The sequence below is a fragment of the Clinocottus analis genome, unplaced genomic scaffold (assembly GCF_023055335.1).
Source record: "Clinocottus analis isolate CAN_PGR_092001 unplaced genomic scaffold, fCliAna1.0.p SCAF_68, whole genome shotgun sequence".
NCBI lineage: Eukaryota > Metazoa > Chordata > Actinopteri > Perciformes > Cottidae > Clinocottus > Clinocottus analis.
The window spans coordinates 177,661-194,409 of record NW_027176227.1 but is presented as its reverse complement, the minus strand read 5'-3'; the positions used below and the strand labels follow the sequence as shown (position 1 = coordinate 194,409).

The 16,749-nt window shown below is 40.5% G+C and overlaps 3 protein-coding genes across 6 annotated transcripts; 2 read left to right on the top strand and 1 right to left on the bottom strand.

The window, feature by feature from the left end:
- Window positions 1-2,225: 2,225 nt before the first annotated feature.
- Window positions 2,226-11,922, bottom strand: LOC137804881 (transcription factor HES-5-like). 4 transcript variants are annotated; one of them, XM_068604328.1, is made up of 6 exons: window positions 11,567-11,922; window positions 11,097-11,174; window positions 8,582-8,679; window positions 4,358-4,476; window positions 3,798-4,053; window positions 2,226-3,684 (listed from the first exon to the last, which is right to left on the bottom strand). In XM_068604328.1, exons 5-6 carry the CDS (start codon window positions 3,918-3,920, stop codon window positions 3,262-3,264), a joined length of 546 nt encoding a protein of 181 aa, XP_068460429.1. In that variant the 5' UTR covers window positions 3,921-4,053; window positions 4,358-4,476; window positions 8,582-8,679; window positions 11,097-11,174; window positions 11,567-11,922; the 3' UTR covers window positions 2,226-3,261. The 4 variants fall into 4 exon arrangements, with proteins under 4 accessions (XP_068460429.1, XP_068460428.1, XP_068460425.1 ...); XM_068604327.1 differs by lacking the exon at window positions 4,358-4,476 and having other exon boundaries at window positions 11,097-11,231; XM_068604324.1 differs by lacking the exon at window positions 4,358-4,476.
- LOC137804882 (transcription factor HES-4-like) lies at window positions 6,011-7,514 on the top strand. The gene is made up of 2 exons (XM_068604329.1): window positions 6,011-6,320; window positions 6,434-7,514. The coding sequence occupies exons 1-2, from the start codon at window positions 6,198-6,200 to the stop codon at window positions 6,764-6,766; spliced, it is 456 nt and encodes a 151-aa protein (XP_068460430.1). The 5' UTR covers window positions 6,011-6,197; the 3' UTR covers window positions 6,767-7,514.
- Window positions 11,923-13,323: 1,401 nt separating the features above from the next.
- LOC137804889 (transcription factor HES-4-like) lies at window positions 13,324-14,917 on the top strand. Its single transcript, XM_068604343.1, has 2 exons — window positions 13,324-13,623; window positions 13,737-14,917. Exons 1-2 carry the CDS (start codon window positions 13,501-13,503, stop codon window positions 14,067-14,069), a joined length of 456 nt encoding a protein of 151 aa, XP_068460444.1. The 5' UTR covers window positions 13,324-13,500; the 3' UTR covers window positions 14,070-14,917.
- The last annotated feature ends 1,832 nt before the right edge of the window (window positions 14,918-16,749 follow it).

Genomic DNA, 16,749 nt, shown 5'->3' with positions numbered 1-16,749 from the left:
GGCTAACAGTTCCCCTCCGCTCCCAGTCTTTGTGCTAAGCTAGAGCGTGTTTTTTCTCTCTCTCTCTCTCTCTGACACACAGAGAGTGAACCGATGCCCATCCTCTCATCTGACTTGAGAGAATGCAGAGAACGAGGAGGACTAACAGACATTTCAAACTGTTGGTTTAAAACACTCAAACTCAGAGAGAGAGACAGACAGAGGGAGAGGGCGAGAGATGTAAAATCTGTTTGCTTCCATGTTTGCCCCCTCTCTCTCTCTCTCTCCCTCCCTTTCTTTCAGCTGTGACTCAAAAAGCTGGATAATGGATGACGAAGAAAAGAATTTTCCATTCCCCTCCGCCCCCTTCACTCTCTTTGCTTACGTTACACAAGGACACTGAGCTGAAAATAGAGCCGCTTGTCCTCATGTGATGTGAAATTAAAAGCACACTGAAGCTGCCGGGGAACTCGACACTCGTTTTACTCCATCTGACAATCCCTCCATCCAGCCTGAAACCCCACCTCCATCTGTTTGTGCAAGGGTACTTTTCACAACAGCAAGCTTTTTGGAATTTGATGATGTACATGTGATTGTAATAAAGATATTTTAATTAGCTATGACATGGCGGTGTTGTGTTTTCACTGATCATGTACGTTCACAACACATGGTGTTGTGTTAGTGGTAGGTGAAATAATGCCTTACTGTAGTAGATTATCAATGGAGGCCACATGTTTTGTGGTCGGCACAGATGAGGGAACAGTTCTCGCCTCAGTCATTGATCTGGACCCCACAGGAGTGTATCATCAATTCTGCACTGAGCGACATCATTCATTCTATTACCCTTCCAGTAATACTTCTCTTCTAGCACTCTGAATAAAGCATACAAACAAAAAAGGCTTTTCATAATCGATGGAAATGAGCGAACCCACATTTAAATTTGTTAAAAAAAATGGTGATCTGAGCAAATCCGTGATTTGTCCGACAACAGGTAAATGTACAAGGCTATTAATGCTGTGTGTCACTATTACATCAGTGTTTCAATAATCGGTATTAAAATCTAGTTCATGGTTGTTTCACCATAAAGTTCTTCTATTTGATTGATTGAACAGGTGCATTTCATAGTATTCTAATTAGGTTTTTAGTTAGTACAGTTATTTATAGAAGCTGATTACCACAAATGTGATGAAACAATTAAGATCTGTAAGTCATGATTATAGGATGAGTCCTAATTTAAAAACACACTTGAGGGTGGGGGACCCCAAAAAAATAATTCTCATTAAAGTGAATAGCTGGTACTTTACATTACGTTCACCACCAGAAAGCATGTTCTCCAGAATGTACGGTGTGAGTATTGCATATTGAAAAACTTGAAATATACAAAAAGGTTGAATTTAATATGAGGAAGTCTGAGGTTTTGTTGTAAAGCAACGTTACGTAAAAAATATTAAAGATTTGAACCTGAAAAGTAACACCAGACTTCAAACTTATCGGTAAAAAAAAATTGAATTACTATAGCTGCAATAAAAGTGGTGACATTTTTAGTAAAGATCAAGAAAGAATGTTTTGAAAGCTTTTACTAACAGAGAAAATCTTTTAAACACTATGCTAAAAATATTGGCTTATATTTGATGAAATGTCAACATTCTAAAAAGGGTTTCATTCTCATTCATATCAGAAAACAACATTTAGAAGCAAAGACATTTTTTAAATGAAGTTCCAGTTTTGAGGACCACAGTCTCTTTTAGTCTCGGTCCCTCCAGGTCAAAGGTCTGGATCTGGTGTCCCACAGGGCTCTGTGAGTGAGCTTCCTCTGCTTTCCCACACTCTGTCCTTTCAATGAGGAACAATAGAAGTGTGTCTCATTATGCATCACATTAGATACAATGTCTGACCCTTTAAAGAGGGAGACGCTTAACTTTCCAGTTTTTACATTTCAACATCTGAAACACACCAAAATAAAGTACATTTCAAAGACAAATGTTTTTTAAATGTACTTTTTCTCATTAGGTTTGATTAATTGACTTACTTTATATAGAGTCATGTATAATGAATATTCCCTTTTAATCAATACTCTTGATTGAAACATTCCTATACATACTTTAACCATAAACAGGAATGTTACTGGTGATCAACTACTGTATGTTCTGACCCTTTATCTTGATTTGTCATTCAAAGATCTGATCAATGATGGAGACCGATCAGTTTTGATGAAATTCATAATCAATAACATGAGGAGACATGAATTTGAGTTGAAGTGTTTGTTTATTCAACAAGTCACAATGAGCCTCATGAAGTATGAAAGCTGCAACTAGAGGTGATGATTCATCACAACAACAACTTGTAGATTTCTACAAGACACACTGTACTCAGAGTGAAGGAACAACTGTCTTCATAAAAGACAAACCGTTTACAATATTATAGGACACAGTCCTCATTGTCTTTAAACAATAATTTTACAAATGATTTAAACATTTTCACTTGGTGAACAAAACAAATCGTAAAAACTGACCTTACAACAGGTCATATTCTTCTTAGTAAACTATGAATTCAATTGAATCCTAAAATGTGCAACTCATTGTCACTGTAAAACTGTGACAGTGTGATGTTAAACAAACCTTTTACAATAAAAGGATGAACACATTGATCTTAAAACAGATCATTTTTCAATCATGACATAATATTCGGGAAAGATCCATTATGTCAAAAGGACACTTAACACATTCTTCATCAAAATGATCAATATTAATCAAGATGTAACAATAACCAATGCATAATATTGTACCACATGTCAGGAATAAAAGTATCACAGGAAAACAGTGACACTAATAAATCTTTTTAGAGCAAAAGTATGAACATTTGGATCCAACAACAGATCAGTTTGGCGTGATCAGAGAGTCAAGTCCTTTAACATGTGTCAAAACAAAGAGTTAAAGTTTCTGATCAAATTGATCAATAAGAATAAAAGGATACAAATGTATCCATAGCTTTTGTCACTCCAACAATAAATGAAGTACAGTGATGCATAATAATAATTGCTGATGCAATCAGATTTGGTTCATGCAACATGCATGACAACATGTTCTCTTTCTTACATTAAAGATAAAGTTGCAGTTATTTCCTCAGGAAATGTCATCTTCCACAAAGAAAGCAGACACAAAAAACAACCTTCTGTACAAACAGAAGAACAAGTTCATGACATTCAGAATAATTCACTTCCAGTAACGTTTGACCAATAAGGTCGTCTCAGTTTGTCTGGTAGTAGCTCCATACTGTCGGTGTCTACCACGGCCTCCAGGGGGCGCTGTTGACTGGACTCTTCTCTTTGCTGACGCTGGTCTGGACTGTGGAGCTCAGAGGAGAGCAGTCAGCCTCTCTCAGGTTCTCATCAGAGGAAGACTGCAGCTTGTTGAAGTGGTGCATCAGTCTTCTCTTGGACTCTGTCTTCACCTGCTCCTTGGACAGGAAGTGTGTCACCTCTTGGACACATCTGGAGTAGCCCTGACCAACAGCTGCTGAGTCCACAGCTTGATTCTGCTGCTGCAGTCGTCTCAGGACACAAACTGTCATCTCCAGGATGTCTGCTTTCTCCAGCTTGGAGTCTGGCTGCTGTTTGAGGAACTCTGGATCCAGGAGAGACTTGAGCTGCTCAATGCTGCTGTTGATTCGCTCTCTGCGTAACTTCTCCACCAGAGGCTTTCTGATCTGCAGAAAGAGGGACAAAGTCATTAATGAACTTATTCTGGAGTATAGCGTTAGTGTGAAGAAAGACAACTTCTCATCCACGGCGTTTAAATCTTCTTGAAGCTTTAATTTACCTTGTGGGTCAGAGTCAGATGCTCCTGCTCCTGAGTCGTTGCTGCAGTGGTTGTAGGTGCCATGCCTGGATCTCTGTGCTGTAGAGGTCTCTGTAGAGAGAATCTGGTCTCTGCTGGCTTCATCCCTCCTATTTATACTCCCACATCTCCATATGAATGTGTGGGTCTTGGTCTGGTTGGAGTTTCCCACAGTCTCAGCCAATCAGAGCTCTTTGTGAGACAATGAGGGATGCAGCACACTTACTGCCTCTAATTCCTGTGGGACAATGGTTAGATCTCTGGGGAACAGGTGGAGGACTGGATCAATGACTAACGAAGTGCAGTGAACCATCAACGTTTTAATTAGTCAAAGTGTAAGATTACTTACGTCCTGTGACATCTCACATGCAACTAAATAAAATCATTCGTGTAAAATTGATTTGTCAGCAGTACATCATAATTTACAATACTTGTTGTGAAGTTATAGAAGTGTAACTATGTATTGAGATTTTTTTATCTTTCAAATTTCAAGTTGGTCTATTATCTAATATTTATACTGAAGCAGCGTTTCATTTCAATACCAGAAAACTCCTTAACCGCCGTCTTTTCGGGGGCAGAGGTCTTTGGTCTTTTCTTCATTTGGCGCGCTGTGTGAGTGGCTTGTTCCTGGTTTCCCACACTCCTCTTTTCACTGCTTTTTCTGAAAGATCAATACAAGTGTGTCTCATTGTGTGAGGCCAAGTGTGTGGCTTCTGCTTTGGAGAAGAGTTTGAAGCAAACGTTGTTTTTTTTCTCTCCAGCACCTGATAACTTTGGAAGCCCATTTCCACCATTATGATGAAAAAATGTTTATCCTGCAAGTCATAATAATGACAAATCAAGGACAATAGGGTCTCGTTTTCATATCGAGGTCATATGAGCTGTAGAACAACTAGGGTACCCTAAGCAGGGCATAAGCCAGGTTTATAAGGCAGTGGCGGGTCGTGCATTTTCTATCTGTGCCTTCAGTGCCGTCTCTACACATGAAAACACATGAAGCTTGCACGGCGGTAAGCGTGGTCGATCTCCACTGCTATAAGGTTAACGTCACACACTGCGTGCAGAGGATCCATTATTAGAGCAGCACATGCCTACTTACTGCTAATAGACGGAGTGTGGGAAAGCTCTGGAGGAAAGAGTTGAATGTGAATGACATTCACCCCACCAGCAGCCGAGGAATTCTCCAAAGAGATTTGGCACACTTCAGGAAACAGCTGCCCTGAAACCTCCCCCCGTCAAGTGGAGAGCTGGAGGTTTGATCCAGTTAATAGTCAATGATGAGGGATGATTATTAATAGAGGTCCAGAATGTATGGATATGATTGGACACTGAAAGTATTATATGATTGAGTTTTTGGGTGAAACTATTTGACCAATATTGCATCAAAATGTCCAACTTGACAAACAGTCAGAAACAGCCAATGGGCTTGTTTCCCTCCAGATGGTTGGTGATGTCAGACTCTGTCTCTACGACAACACACAGCCAGCATCTGTCACAGAAGTGCCTTTGTGGTTCATTGAGCAGACCATACAGGGAGTCAGTGTGGGAAACTGAGCCCAACTTGTTACTCACACCGACTACAAGGCACGTGTCAAAAGACTCTGCTGCATCTGGACAGCAGCAGGAGGAGGATTGTGTTGAGTTGGTCAAATGCCATGAATGGCCTGCAACCTGGTTTCTAACATCATATTTTACCGAATGATGGATTTTTGCTTAAGAAATTCAAATATATAACTAAATTGTCAAATGGAGATACATTTTAGGTTTTTGCTGAAATTGATAGTCGAAAAATATATTGAACTTGCTGTTATGCTACATACAACTATGTAAGTTAAAGCTTATTTTCAAATAGTCTGCAATAAATATGTAGTTGATACTCCACAAGTTTACTTTGACTACGACATCAATTGAAGAGACAGACTAGTTTAAAAATAAAAACAAGTAGGCGAGTGGATTATAAAGTGTTAAGTAGAATACATTTTCTTGATAAAGAATAAATATAAGCACGTTCGTTTTAAGAAAAGCTGGAAGATGATGTTATCATTTTCGTTCCCCGACGTGTGTGAAGGGATGATGAGCGTGTGCTCAGTCAAAGTCTTTGATCCCAGCATCAGGCAGCAGATCTGCTCTCTCTACAGGGTCACCACTTTCCCAGATTCACACAGAGCTCTGAGAGTCTCCCTCCATCACCCCCCCCCCCCCCCCCAGTCCTCCACCTGTTCCCCAGAGATCTAACCATTGTCCCACAGGAATTAGAGGCAGTAAGTGTGCTGCATCCCTCATTGTCTCACAAAGAGCTCTGATTGGCTGAGACTGTGGGAAACTCCAACCAGACCAAGACCCACACATTCATATGGAGATGTGGGAGTATAAATAGGAGGGATGAAGCCAGCAGAGACCAGATTCTCTCTACAGAGACCTCTACAGCACAGAGATCCAGGCATGGCACCTACAACCACTGCAGCAACGACCAATTCTCAGGAGCATCTGACTCTGACCCACAAGGTAAATTAAAGCTTCAAGAAGATTTAAACGCCGTGGATGAGAAGTTGTCTTTCTTCACGCTAACGCTATACTCCAGAATAAGTTCATTAATGACTTTGTCCCTCTTTCTGCAGATCAGAAAGCCTCTGGTGGAGAAGTTACGCAGAGAGCGAATCAACAGCAGCATTGAGCAGCTTAAGTCTCTCCTGGATCCAGAGTTCCTCAAACAGCAGCCAGACTCCAAGCTGGAGAAAGCAGACATCCTGGAGATGACAGTTTGTGTCCTGAGACGACTGCAGCAGCAGAATCAACAGCACAGAAGACTGATGCACCACTTCAACAAGCTGCAGTCTTCCTCTGATGAGAACCTGAGAGAGGCTGACTGCTCTCCTCTGAGCTCCACAGTCCAGACCAGCGTCAGCAAAGGGAAGAGTCCAGTCAACAGCGCCCCCTGGAGGCCGTGGTAGACACCGACAGTATGGAGCTACTACCAGACAAACTGAGACGACCTTATTGGTCAAACGTTACTGGAAGTGAATTATTCTGAATGTCATGAACTTGTTCTTCTGTTTGTACAGAAGGTTGTTTTTTTTGTGTCTGCTTTCTTTGTGGAAGATGACATTTCCTGAGGAAATAACTGCAACTTTATCTTTAATGTAAGAAAGAGAACATGTTGTCATGCATGTTGCATGAACCAAATCTGATTGCATCAGCAATTATTATTATGCATCACTGTACTTCATTTATTGTTGGAGTGACAAAAGCTATGGATACATTCGTATCCTTTTATTCTTATTGATCAATTTGATCAGAAACTTTAACTCTTTGTTTTGACACATGTTAAAGGACTTGACTCTCTGATCACGCCAAACTGATCTGTTGTTGGATCCAAATGTTCATACTTTTGCTCTAAAAAGATTTATTAGTGTCACTGTTTTCCTGTGATACTTTTATTCCTGACATGTGGTACAATATTATGCATTGGTTATTGTTACATCTTGATTAATATTGATCATTTTGATGAAGAATGTGTTAAGTGTCCTTTTGACATAATGGATCTTTCCCGAATATTATGTCATGATTGAAAAATGATCTGTTTTAAGATCAATGTGTTCATCCTTTTATTGTAAAAGGTTTGTTTAACATCACACTGTCACAGTTTTACAGTGACAATGAGTTGCACATTTTAGGATTCAATTGAATTCATAGTTTACTAAGAAGAATATAACCTGTTGTAAGGTCAGTTTTTACGATTTGTTTTGTTCACCAAGTGAAAATGTTTAAATCATTTGTAAAATTATTGTTTAAAGACAATGAGGACTGTGTCCTATAATATTGTAAACGGTTTGTCTTTTATGAAGACAGTTGTTCCTTCACTCTGAGTACAGTGTGTCTTGTAGAAATCTACAAGTTGTTGTTGTGATGAATCATCACCTCTAGTTGCAGCTTTCATACTTCATGAGGCTCATTGTGACTTGTTGAATAAACAAACACTTCAACTCAAATTCATGTCTCCTCATTTCATTGTGTATTATGATTACATGAGTGACCTTCCACAAATACTTTCTTTTGAACTCACTTGATGAAAGTCCCTCCAAAATTATTTTCCATGAGAAGTCAAGATAAATGACCCCAAACACACGTTTACACCCATAATGTATGTTGACTGCTAAATTTAATAAAGTCAATGAAGATGTTTGACAAAGAGAGACTATCTATGTTAAATCATACTGTTGATATAGAATAAGTCAAGTGATCAAACCAAATGAACATACATATGTCAAAGAAACATTTGCTGCATAATTATTATGGGTTTTAAATTTTAGCCTCAGGCCTTTACATGAAAGTGTCAGGTTAACCATGTCGATCTTTAAAGACGTTGGGCATTGTATCTAATGTGATGCATAATGAGACACACTTCTATTGTTCCTCATTGAAAGGACAGAGTGTGGGAAAGCAGAGGAAGCTCACTCACAGAGCCCTGTGGGACACCAGATCCAGACCTTTGACCTGGAGGGACCGAGACTAAAAGAGACTGTGGTTCTCAAAACTGGGGCGTTGTGATAATATAAATATAAATTTTCTTCAGATGCTTTTCATATTCATGTCTCGTGAAATTCAGGTTAGCAAGGACACCAACCAATGTGCAGCTGCAGATGGTTTTTGGCGATGAAATGTCCGGTTCTCAAGGGAACTTCAGTCACACGCCTGCACTCCTCAACACTCACACCTGTTTATCAGTATATTGACATTAGGGCAACAGATTGGCCCGTTGCACGTACCTTTCTGTGAGCAAAGATGAGAACACGGGATTCTCCTCCCCCACAGGATAGAGTGAATCAGATGTTAGGACGATGTGAGACGAACCAGTGATGATAATCTGTGTAGAAAAAGACCCCACGTCAAGTGACAGAGTGGACTAAAATTACTCTTAAAGTCTGGAACAAAATACGGACAGCCTTTGGACTCCCAAAGTCAATTTCATTATTAACGAGCATTGGATCTATGAAGACCTTCACGCCTAACAATCTAGACACAGGCTTTAGAAAGTGGTCAGACATGGGACTGGTTCACATGCACCAGCTGTTTAATGAGGACAACCTCAAGACATTTGAGCAGCTGAAAAAAGATTTTGATCTCCCAAAAACAGATTTTTTCAGATACCTACAACTGAGAACTTTCCTAACAACACACAAAGAGTGGGGAAAACTTGTGAAATGTATGACTTTAGAAAGGTTTTTAATAGAAATACAGATGGGAAACGAAAATAAGAAAACAATAACTAAATTATATAACATATTTCTATCTATGAATTTACATATTTCTCAACAGATAAAGCACAGATGTGAGGCGGAAATGAACACGACAATACCACAGAATACCTGGGAGGAAATATGCTCAGAGGCACACCGAGCTACAAACTCAAACACCTGGAGGGAATTTAAATGGAAAATAATCAACAGATTCTTCAGAACTCCAGAAATAGTAGCCAAGAAGGGCCCAACACATTCCAACTTGTGTTGGCGGAATTGCGGAAGCATAGCCAATCACACACACATATTCTGGCTATGCTCGAAGTTAAATACATTCTGGAGGGAGGTATTTGAAGCCCTCAAAGAGGTATTCCAACAAGACATCCAACAAGACTCCACAGTAGCATTATTGGGAGCAATACCTGAAGGCCTGGACGGAAGGGGCAAAAAATACCTCCTCAACATACTACTCACATCAGCATTGAAGAGTATAACCATCAGATGGTTAAAATCAGATCCCCCAACACACGATATATGGATCCAAAAAGTATAGGACATCTATCAAATGGAGCAAATCACATATTCATTAAGGCTCCAGAAGCCTATATTTAGTAAACGATGGAGCCCTGTCGCAGCATTATTATTACAATGAGGTGTTTACTATATGTTGCTTGGCTCTCTGTGCATAGAGTTAGCGAGAACATTTCAATCATATACAGTACACGCATATACACAATCTTCTCTGGAAGGCATATATAGCACACGCAATACTACACGTGGGACTGGACAATTATTGGTTCTTCAGCCTATTTTAATTAAGTATTTTTGTTAAATTTGTATTTATCTATTCCCTCCTTTCATTATTATTATTATTATTTCCCCTCCTTTGTTTTTTTAATTTTATTTTCTTGCAATGATTACCATTTGATGTTGATTGTTCTTTCTGTGTGTTGAACACGGTACCTGAATATCATGTGTACCAAGACATACAACTGAAATTGACAAAGAATGTGACTGTCTGAAAGTCCATGTTGATATGTCGTTGAAAACTAAATAAAAAGTGAGTTTAAAAAAAAAAAAAGACCCCACTTGCGTTTGTGGGGCAGTTATTCTTCTGCCTACCTAAAACTTGGTTGTTCAACTTATTGCCTTTGCAACTGCAACGCTTGTGACTTTACCTGTGATTGAGAAAATAAATTCCGAGAACAAGAGAAGTTGTTGAACTGAATTCTTCTGGAGACTAAACCAGGCTTCCAATAATTGTACACGCTAACACTTGTTGGGAATAAGGCCATTGTTTGTAACAGTTCCTCTCATTTTAATTTCCACTCCCACTCTTTATCAAATACATACATGTTATATAGTTAGAACCGATACTTTAAGATACAGGAGAACATTACAGGAAAACATCACTGCCCACTGCTATTCGACTTTATATTCAATCACCTCTGGCCAGAACCTCCGTCAATAGATTCAACATCAACAGTCCTTGCACAGCTTTGGCTGTTTGTTAGTCACTGTTCATACTTATATACACTTAAATCACCCTGCATATACTTTGCATTTTGAACTTACTTTGACATTTAACTTCCTAAATTAATCCGCTGTGCTAATTTAGAGTATTCGAGTATTTTCATTCCAATATTTGTTCTATGTAACCTAGCTTGCTACTGTGGCAACAAATCTTCCCCTGGGGATAAATAAAGTATACATCTATTAGTATGGGAACATGTCTCTGTCGGTTAGACTATGGAGCCCTCAAGTTAACTTAAGAATGTGTGTGTTTTTTTTTTTTCACGTAACGCAATATTACACAGAATCACAACCTCGTGATACTCAAGCTTTGAACTGATACGTTAAACAGAAAAAGAAAACTAATGTTCTGCACACAGTTGCGTGCCAACAAGCTGTTTTAAGACCAGTATACCATTAGCTAGCTAGCTAATTGCACACCAGAACTAACGTTAGCTCGGTACTAAATAACGTAACGCTGGACAACTACGTTAAGCACCGATATATTTCAGGAAACAAAACAGTTACTCACCACTAAAGCATGAAGGGACGCGTGTCGGTGGTAGACCGTCTCAGGGTAATATCCTTCCAGCCACTCTGTGGTCCTCAGCTTGGTTCATCAACGTCCAGTGAAAAAAGTATGTTGAATCCATGAATGGTTGAAACGCTTTTGAGATTTAACCAATTTTTGTTATTCTGCTCGTTTGGTTGAAACTGAAAGGGTAAAGTTTTAGACTGACTTCCGAGAATTGTTTTGAATTCTGTCAGAGAAAAAAACAACATCAGTATGGCGACAGAAGTCCCAACAGGAATCAGCGGATCCAGTCTTTTGGGGGATGGAGGAGCTTTGCTAAACAACATGAATGTTAGCTAACCAGCTAACCTAGCCGTTAGCCTATACGGCGTTAGTTAGTTTTGTTTTTTAAAATGTGAATGTATCTTTGTTCTTCCGCTTTTTGTGTAACATTAACAAACTGGATAGGGTAACGTCACAGAACTCACTTTGGGTTGTTGGTCCACAAATCACCGGTATTGGCCGGAAGAAGGTCCCAATGGAGAGCAGAGTCTTTTAGAGGAGGAGGAGGATGAGGAGGCTTCCCGCAGGCCGCTGCGCCTGAGCAATGTCAGGGTTAGGGTTAATAATGGGGGATAATGAGCGATGTCAGCCGTTGGCCGGTGAAGTATCAGCTTCACTGCCGTTGTGGCCAAATTTCTTCGCTTATTACAGTTCGTCCTTTTTAATATTTCCTCAGGTGCTCTACTATCAAGCCTCTCTAATACTATTAGTCACACAAAAAAGTTCTAAAGTCTCTGGCATTAGCAAACTTAAATTTGGCGGGTGTTTTTTTGCGTCATCCATCCAGAATACACTTCCGGTTGCACTAATTATGACCCGAGGGAACAAAATCACATGAAACGTTCCGTCTTGATGTTCCGACCATATAGTTCCGACCTCGACCCAGTACACACATACGATATTGTAGCATTTTATAATATTGATTCAATAATTATATGTGCAAAAGACAATTAATTATTGTTTTTTTAATTACATTTATTGTTCACTCTTATGGGTCATTATTCTTTAGAGGGGGACAAACCCTCTATGCTTGACGGAGAATAGAGCTTGTGTACAAGAACCTCAAGGTTCATTTGGAAAGGGGCACATGCCAATTTCTTTCATGTGTGGGGTAACTGTGCCGGGTTGAGTTATGTGTGAATGACATCCCTCCCACCAGCAGCCAAATTATTCTCCAAAGGGATTTGGCACACTTCAGAAAACAGCTGCCACCATCCAAAACCTCCCCCCGTCATGAGTATAGAGTTAAAGTTTTAATCAAGTTAATGGTCAATAATGCAGGATGATAATGTCCTGTGGTTGGCAATTATTAAACACTGAAAATATCACATGATTACGTTTTTTAATTATACTTTAGGACAGTTTCATCAACACATATGTGCACAGTCAGAAACAGCCAATGGGCTTGTTTCCCTCCAGATGGTTGGTGATGTCAGACTCTGTCTCTACGACAACACACAGCCAGCATCTGTCACAGAAGTGCCTTTGTGGTTCATTGAGCAGACCATACAGGGAGTCAGTGTGGGAAACTGAGCCCAACTTGTTACTCACACCGACTACAAGGCACGTGTCAAAAGACTCTGCTGCATCTGGACAGCAGCAGGAGGAGGATTGTGTTGAGTTGGTCAAATGCCATGAATGGCCTGCAACCTGGTTTCTAACATCATATTTTACCGAATGATGGATTTTTGCTTAAGAAATTCAAATATATAACTAAATTGTCAAATGGAGATACATTTTAGGTTTTTGCTGAAATTGATAGTCGAAAAATATATTGAACTTGCTGTTATGCTACATACAACTATGTAAGTTAAAGCTTATTTTCAAATAGTCTGCAATAAATATGTAGTTGATACTCCACAAGTTTACTTTGACTACGACATCAATTGAAGAGACAGACTAGTTTAAAAATAAAAACAAGTAGGCGAGTGGATTATAAAGTGTTAAGTAGAATACATTTTCTTGATAAAGAATAAATATAAGCACGTTCGTTTTAAGAAAAGCTGGAAGATGATGTTATCATTTTCGTTCCCCGACGTGTGTGAAGGGATGATGAGCGTGTGCTCAGTCAAAGTCTTTGATCCCAGCATCAGGCAGCAGATCTGCTCTCTCTACAGGGTCACCACTTTCCCAGATTCACACAGAGCTCTGAGAGTCTCCCTCCATCACCCCCCCCCCCCCCCAGTCCTCCACCTGTTCCCCAGAGATCTAACCATTGTCCCACAGGAATTAGAGGCAGTAAGTGTGCTGCATCCCTCATTGTCTCACAAAGAGCTCTGATTGGCTGAGACTGTGGGAAACTCCAACCAGACCAAGACCCACACATTCATATGGAGATGTGGGAGTATAAATAGGAGGGATGAAGCCAGCAGAGACCAGATTCTCTCTACAGAGACCTCTACAGCACAGAGATCCAGGCATGGCACCTACAACCACTGCAGCAACGACCAATTCTCAGGAGCATCTGACTCTGACCCACAAGGTAAATTAAAGCTTCAAGAAGATTTAAACGCCGTGGATGAGAAGTTGTCTTTCTTCACGCTAACGCTATACTCCAGAATAAGTTCATTAATGACTTTGTCCCTCTTTCTGCAGATCAGAAAGCCTCTGGTGGAGAAGTTACGCAGAGAGCGAATCAACAGCAGCATTGAGCAGCTTAAGTCTCTCCTGGATCCAGAGTTCCTCAAACAGCAGCCAGACTCCAAGCTGGAGAAAGCAGACATCCTGGAGATGACAGTTTGTGTCCTGAGACGACTGCAGCAGCAGAATCAACAGCACAGAAGACTGATGCACCACTTCAACAAGCTGCAGTCTTCCTCTGATGAGAACCTGAGAGAGGCTGACTGCTCTCCTCTGAGCTCCACAGTCCAGACCAGCGTCAGCAAAGAGAAGAGTCCAGTCAACAGCGCCCCCTGGAGGCCGTGGTAGACACCGACAGTATGGAGCTACTACCAGACAAACTGAGACGACCTTATTGGTCAAACGTTACTGGAAGTGAATTATTCTGAATGTCATGAACTTGTTCTTCTGTTTGTACAGAAGGTTGTTTTTTTGTGTCTGCTTTCTTTGTGGAAGATGACATTTCCTGAGGAAATAACTGCAACTTTATCTTTAATGTAAGAAAGAGAACATGTTGTCATGCATGTTGCATGAACCAAATCTGATTGCATCAGCAATTATTATTATGCATCACTGTACTTCATTTATTGTTGGAGTGACAAAAGCTATGGATACATTCGTATCCTTTTATTCTTATTGATCAATTTGATCAGAAACTTTAACTCTTTGTTTTGACACATGTTAAAGGACTTGACTCTCTGATCACGCCAAACTGATCTGTTGTTGGATCCAAATGTTCATACTTTTTCTTATTGATCATTTTGATCAGAAACTTTAGTGGTTTTGTTGTAACTGACTTTAATCACTCTGATTACTTTAAACTAATCTGTTTCCACAATTTCTGGGTGACCAATGTTTTCTTGAATGAGCATTAATGTATTAAGCAGTTATTAACCTGAATGTGTCACACTGTGATAATAACTTTCTGATCTGTTTCAAGGTCCGTTTTTACTGTTTTGCTTTCATTTATTAAGAGCAAATTTTGTTTGAAAACAATTTCTATGAGGCGAGGTGTTTATAGTCTATTCTCAAACGGTTTGTCTTTTATGAAGACAGTTGTTCCTTCACTCTGAGTACAGTGTGTCTTGTAGAAATCTACAAGTTGTTGTTGTGATGAATCATCACCTCTAGTTGCAGCTTTCATACTTCATGAGGCTCATTGTGACTTGTTGAATAAACAAACACTTCAGCTCAAGATGTTGAGTTCTTATGGAGTTTTTCTGCTCAACAGTTTAAATAATGTTTCATAACTTTCAATACTTTTTCTCAGCTCTGTCCCCTCAAATTCTCTACACACACACCCAGACACACGCACACACACACACACACACACACACACATACATGCCCACACAGACACACACACATATATATGATATAAATATATATTATATATGTATGTATGTATATATATAACATATATATATTACTTATATATAAATTACTTATATATACTACTTATATAAACTACTTGTATATACTACTTGTAAATACTACTTATATGTACTACTTGTATAAACTACTTGTATATTCTACTTATATATACTACTTGTATGTACTACTTATATATACCTTTATAATTGTTATTGATTAGATCGTTGATTTTATGAGCAGAATCAAAAGCAATTTTATAATATCATCACTGACATGGCTTTTTTTTAACCTTTTCCTAATATTTCAGATTTGATTTACGTCTTGTTGTTGTTTGTTTGTGAGCACACTGACACAACAAGCTGTCATCATGTTGAGGAGGCTTCACCTTGACCCTGTTATCTCCTCTCCATCTGTGTGTGTGTGTGTGTGTGTGTCTGCGTGTGTGTGTGTCTGCGTGTGCGTGCGTGCGTGTGTGCGTGTGTGTGCGTGTGTGTGTGTGTGCGTGTGCGTGTGTGCGTGTGCGTGTGCGTGTGCGCGTGTGCGTGTGCGTGTGCGTGTGTGTGTGTGTGTGTGTGTGTGGCTCAGGTTTCCCAGTGCCCCTCCTCTGGGCTCCCACAGCTCCCAGTGCGGGCGGCGTGCCCCGCTCTCACGCCCTCCCTCTCTCTGGAGCTTGGCGCCGCGGCGGCACACGGCTTCCCACACTCTGAGAGCAGCCGCTGGGCCGCCGCACAATGGAAGTGTGTCTGCTCGCACAAAGCCGCTTCACACACACCATCTGCTGCCGCTGTGCTCAGAGCTCAGAGCAGCAGAACTCCACGTTCACACATGCATGCAGCTTTGTGTTAAAGGTTGTTTGTACTTATGTTGCATTGGGGTGTTATGCATTTTCTCTTATTTCCTTTTTATACATTCATTAAAGCATTTTTGTCAAGGACAATAAACACACTTTTCATTGCAGATTTTTGTTGAGAAGTTAGAATGTTTTTCAGGATGCATCTTTGTGTCTGCGTGCAGGCCTGCGCCTCACAAACACCTCAGGAAACGCTTTCCCACTGACCTCCCTGCTGTATGGCGTGAAGATAAAGCAGCCCACCTGTTCTGTGTGACAGGCATTAAATTCGCTCTATTGTCCGGAGCGAGGAGCCCCGTGATTGGCTGGCAAAGCGGTATTGAACGGCATAAATGCCGAGCAGCAGACCCCGATGTCAACAGACGCTTCCTCCGACCTCCTGAAGCGACACCAGAGCTCTGAGACGCCGCTGACATGGTCCTGTACGCAGAGCTGGCGCTTCAAGACAGCGTGAAGGAGCAGCTCTTTGGGTAAGACAAAGAACAGCTTGAAATAAATATGAGCTTCCTCTTTATTCCTGTTCTGTCACATCAAGTCACATCAGAAGACTAAACGATGGCTTTGCTTCCCTCAGCTGGAAACTCCACATGCTGGAGAGGAAATGCAGCAGCGGAGTGGAGAAGCTGAAGGTTCTGGTCGGAGAACACCTGCAGAACGGGATCCCCGCCGCAGACATCCTGGAGAAGATCAAGTGCCTGCTCACGCTGAAGAAAGCTCTGCTGTCGCACAACGGCTTCTCCAGACACGCTCGGGACGTCCTGCGTCT

Bases quoted from the DNA above. Each gene is read 5' to 3' on its own strand.
- LOC137804881 (XM_068604327.1), bottom strand. From the start codon at position 3,920: ATGAAGCCAGCAGAGACCAGATTCTCTCTACAGAGACCTCTACAGCAC. The intron at 3,685-3,797 runs GTAAATTAAAGC...CTCTTTCTGCAG, and splicing joins ATCTGACTCTGACCCACAAG to ATCAGAAAGCCTCTGGTGGA.
- LOC137804882 (XM_068604329.1), top strand. From the start codon at position 6,198: ATGAAGCCAGCAGAGACCAGATTCTCTCTACAGAGACCTCTACAGCAC. The intron at 6,321-6,433 runs GTAAATTAAAGC...CTCTTTCTGCAG, and splicing joins ATCTGACTCTGACCCACAAG to ATCAGAAAGCCTCTGGTGGA.
- LOC137804889 (XM_068604343.1), top strand. From the start codon at position 13,501: ATGAAGCCAGCAGAGACCAGATTCTCTCTACAGAGACCTCTACAGCAC. The intron at 13,624-13,736 runs GTAAATTAAAGC...CTCTTTCTGCAG, and splicing joins ATCTGACTCTGACCCACAAG to ATCAGAAAGCCTCTGGTGGA.